The following is a 5,175-nucleotide window of genomic DNA, read 5'->3' on the forward strand; positions in this document are numbered from 1 at the left end:
TTATTTATTTATTTATCTGTGTATATCTTTGTGTCTGTGTTTCTCCCTTTCCCCACCATCGCTTGATAACTAGCGTTGACGTGTTTATATCCCTGTAATTTAGCGGTTCGGCAAAATTGATCGATAGAATAAGTACTAAGCTTTTAAAAAATAAGTACTGGGGTCGATTCATACAATTAAAAATTCAAGGCGGTGCCCCAGCATGGTCGCAGTCTAATGACTAAAACAAGTATAAGATATATGAATGTGTGCGTGTGTGTGTGTGTGTGTATAAGTGCGTGTGCATAGGCACGTACGTACGGGCGTGCGTCATATTCTTTGGCCGCTCGCGGTGGGGAGCGCAGCATTTTTTTTTTCTGGAAAATTGAAGTGGAGTGCGGGATAGAAACGGTTGAGAAACACTAGTGTAGCGTATGAAAAGAAAAAGTAGTGTCGAGTGTCGAGTGAAAGTGGAGTTTAACACGTTGAGTGTAGTATCCAGCTTTCATAGTTGTTAGTCTGTCACAACCATGGCAACAGCTTCCCACAATGCTTTGCGAGCCAAAGCTTTAACATGGCGGTGAAATTTGTAAAGTGGAAACGTTGAGTTGTTGGAGAAATTATTGTCGACATTCGGCTTGTAGCAATGGACTCGTCACACTCTGCTGACTATCGCAGGGTTCTCCCTATAGCAGGTAATTTTTTAATGCTAACGTGTCTCTATGTTTGGTTTTTTGTCTCTAAATTGGTGTTCTACAGGTTGTTGAATGCCAACTTCTGATGGATTTGTTTTGATAATTCGTGGTCGGAGGCGAAGGAATGTTTTTTTTAATTATTCCTCACACGGATGTTGATGGATATTCTCATTTAAATGTCAAGGATGTAGTGTCTTTTCGGTCGATACAATCCAGTACTAGTAATATACTGATTTAATTCCCTTAACGATTCTAGTTAAACCTCTTTCTCTCGCCTCTGGTCCGAAAGACAAATGGTTTTGTGAAGCTAATAATGTCTTTAAATAAACCACAATTATGACAAAGACATTATCAGCTGATCGCTATACTCTCTTTACTCTTTTACTCTATGATGAGCAATCTCCATATCAATGATTAAAAGTAATAATTAAAAACAAATCATTTGTTTTAACTTCAGGTGTTTATTGTCCAGTTTTCGTTTTAATTCTCAAAGAATTAAGAAATATCTCAGAAATAAACGTTAGATCTGTTTATTGGTCGAAACAATAACCCCATGTAGTGTTTCTTCTCATTTACATTTAAATTTCGTTGTCGGAATCTGTTTCGACTTCTGTAACTATTGTAATGATTAGTGGAGCCAATAGAATAAATACCAGTAATAATGTGGGTTCAATCAAATCCTGTCCTCGTCAGGATTTCGATTCCCACTTGTGCTTTGTTAGAGACGATTTTTACAAGTGTGTGTGCCTCCTGGATAACGTTAGTGAACTGATATTCAGCTGTGAGAGATATCTCAGACAAAATAAGATGACATGCCTTTGAGAATATCTACAATGATTTATCCTAAGGGTTTTATTAACCATAAAACAATCGACAGAAAGCTACGAAGCTGACTCAAAGGCCGAGAGTTTCGTGCATGCCTCTCAAGCATTTGAAGTCACGTCTGTAACTTTGTGCCGACAAATTCACAACTCTGGGTTTCGAACTCACAGTTGTGGACGTGGACTTGTGTAATTGTCGCAAACACGACAATAAACACTTTTCAAAATTGTTTACATCCATACATACATCAAACCTACAGACATTTGATTTCTTACAAAGGTTCAAAAACCAGACCTATTCGACACTGTAATAACTTTGCTTATTTCTGCTTTGTTTTGGTTAATAAATCCCTTTATTATTTCGGATAAATCATTGTAGATATTCCTAAATCTCTGTCATCTTACTATATCTCTAATCATTTATCATCAACAAAATACCAAGTCACTAATATTTCAGTATGGAATACAGTTAGAAGTAAAATTTGTTCAGCGCGCTTAATTTCTTTCCACATAAAAAAAATAAGTTATGGGAATTATAATTTCGTGTCTATAAGAAGGTATTGATGCGTCGCTAATTGTTTTGGGCGTGAATAAAAGAACGGTAAATTTAGAATGGGTGCTGCTTATAAAATGTGATAAGATTCAGATGTTTTTTTCGTTCTCCCTATTTAAAACGATGTTCACTGAAAAAAGCAAAGCCTTTTTTTTTTAATCTTTGGCAGAACTGGTTTGGATAAGAACTCTAAGAGTTTGTGCACATTAATTACAAGCAATAGACTCTTGATAGGTTTCAAGAACTGCAGTTCTATTTACTAACATTATATATCATCATCGTCCGTTTTGTGCTGGCTGAGTTGGACGGTTTGACAGGATCCGATAGGCCCTAAAGACTGCACCCTGCCTCAGTGTCTGCTGTAATATGGTTTCTAGGACTGGATACCCTTCGCAACGCTAATCACTTTACAGCACTTATTGGGTGCCGTTTTTTTTTTGTGTGTGGCACCAGCACTAGTGAGGTTGCTATGCAGCTTGCAAGACTACCAACCCCAGGGGGCTAAGCGAATTAAAGGCCTAATTATCTACCAGGGTAGTATACTCATCTTTGCAGCACCTCAGAATAAATTAAATCCAAAAAGTTAGTTGTTGGCAGAATCGTTAGCACGCCGGGCGAATTGTTTAGCGGCATTTCGTCTGTCTTTACGTCCTGAGTTCAAATTCCGCCGGAGTCGACTTTACCTTTCATCCTTTCGGGGTTGATGGAATAAGTACCAGTCGAGCACTGGGGTCGATGATTCGGCTTATCCCCTCCCTCAAAATTTCAGGTTTTGTGCCTATATTAGAAAGGATTATTGTTGTTGCTGTTATTATTATTAGTTCGTCCTTCGTTGTCGACAATGACCAAGGATATCACATAGGAGAAGACGACGGGGCATTGTGTGTCCAGCTGGGTTAATTAGTCTGATGTGTATTGGGAAGGCTCTACCAAAGGTCAGGCCCTGGTGGTCTGTTGGGGTTGAAGGTGAGGAGTTGGCTCTGGTCTTGCATAGTTCGTTTATTTTGTGCCCCTGCAATTCTGTTGTTTGGTGCAGCTTTGTCAGGTAGGGCTGTCTTGTGCTTGTGTTTCTCGGGTGTCAGGGTTGATCTCAAAGCTTTTCAGTGAGGCTTTGAAGAGCTTTTTCTGTCCATGTTGTGTGTGCTTGCCTTCCGCCAGGAAATTTAGTTATTGTTAGACTGAAAGGAGCCAGTGTACCAATTAACCCAAATAAACATACAAATTGGGAATCCTTCATAGATTTTCTCAGACTGAACTTTTTCATTCGATGCAAGAGCCATATCAGTCTGATACGGTGTTCTTTACAAATGTATTATTATCATGTCGTATAGATCAGGGGTTTTCAAACTTTTTGACTTGCGAACCCCTTTATATTTCAGGCTTTACCTTAGGGACCCCCTTATAAACGCTTATGAAATTTATACATAAATATTTGCTTAAAATAACATATATTTTTACATTTATTTATTCAACAGTATTTAACAAATAGGTTTATTGTCAATTAAAAGATTTCGATTAAAAAACATATAAAATCAAATTGCCCATAAAAAGTATTCGCTGTCTACGGACCCCCTGTCTTGTCCTTGCGGACCACAGTTTGAAAACCCCTGGTATAGATAATGGTGAATTAATTTTATACTGGCCCTGAGATTGTTACAGAGATTAGAAATCATTTTAACACATGTACCGTTTGTTTGTATAATGAGCAGCAAAGACCAACTCTTTTACAATGACAATTTTACGCAAACATTCATCTCTGAACTAACTCTAGAACATGCTCTTATCTTCAGTACAAAACACGTTATTTATAGAAAGGATAAAATATTTGTAAAAAACACACACACACACACACACACACACACACAACATTTGGGCAGTGCAGGTGGGAAATCAGGCAAAATATTTAAGGTTATGTAAATAAATGAAGACAAGGAGAAAAGATATTGTATTACTTTACATAGGTTGTTTACTGACCGTATAATATTTTGGCAAAGATTCTACTTTAGAAATAGACAAAAATAATCAAAAAGAGTTTGGAAAAATGTGTTATGAATGGGCCATTCTAGTTTGTTGGGATGTTTATTTTTGAACTTCACGATGCAAAAGTTCTTTCTGCAAGCTGTGACACACATACACACACACATAGGTGTTTGGTAAACAATGGCAAAAGCAAAGGCTTATGTTTAAAACCATAATCTTAGGAAAGAGGCCAAATTATTTGACAAATCCTGTGGCATTTGTGTTCAAATCAGATTTAAATGCACCTCTTGTACTGATAAGTATTCCCACTTCACAGCTGTGAGAATGAATACAGTATGGGCTGTAAATGTGTTGATCATAGCTGACTCAGACGCCACTTATATTTAACCCTTTAGCATTCGGGTTATTCTGTCAAATGTGATGCTTGTTTATTTACATTGTTTTGAATTAATCATGTATTGTCTTGTAGCCTCAAGATTTCGATGATGTGGTTGCCAATTTTTCGAATGCCATTGTAAGACAGGTGTGAGAAACCAGATTTGGTCAATTTCAACATAAATTAAATAGAATATTTGGGCCAAGATGGCCAGTTTAAATGCTCAAGGGTTCAGCCATTTTATGTTTCAGTAGGAGCTCATAAAATATGGGGAAATGTCTATTTTCCAAGCTTCTCTACATGGAGTGTTCTAATGGCAGTTGCATCAGACTTTGAACCAGAATTCATTCAATTAAAAGGTTGCTGAAATCAAGTTGGTTGCATCATCATCATCATCGTCTTCTTCTTTTAGTGTCCATTGTCCATGCTGGCATGGGTTGGATGTCAGGTCGCTCTTCAGTGCTACTGGTAACATGTAATCCAGTACAACCTGTTGCATGGTCGGGTCGTCGGCGACTAAACTGGCAACCCCACCAGGCTTGCTTGGTGAGGAGGGTGTTGTTGGACACCCTGCAGGACGAAAAATAAGACTTGTCAAAGGGCGGATGAACTCCTGAACAGTCAACGACCATCTAACAAAATGTCTCTAAATACGTATATATATGGGTGTATGTATATGTATGAATGTCTGTAAATATGTATATATGAATAATTCTAATTTTATATATATATATTATTTTTTATATTATTTATATATATATATATATATAT

At 37.3% G+C, this 5,175-nt stretch overlaps 1 protein-coding gene across 1 annotated transcript in view; it reads left to right on the forward strand.

Moving 5' to 3' along the window:
* The first annotated feature begins 458 nt into the window (after positions 1-458).
* LOC106873855 (centrosome-associated protein 350-like) overlaps positions 459-5,175 on the forward strand; it is a 39,060-nt gene continuing 34,343 nt past the window's right edge. Inside the window, exon 1 of the mRNA XM_014921367.2 lies at positions 459-674. Coding sequence (XP_014776853.2) covers positions 626-674 — 49 coding nt within the window. The 5' untranslated portion in view covers positions 459-625. The remainder of the gene's footprint in view (positions 675-5,175) is intronic.

Source organism: Octopus bimaculoides, chromosome 23 (assembly GCF_001194135.2).
Source record: "Octopus bimaculoides isolate UCB-OBI-ISO-001 chromosome 23, ASM119413v2, whole genome shotgun sequence".
Taxonomy (NCBI): domain Eukaryota; kingdom Metazoa; phylum Mollusca; class Cephalopoda; order Octopoda; family Octopodidae; genus Octopus; species Octopus bimaculoides.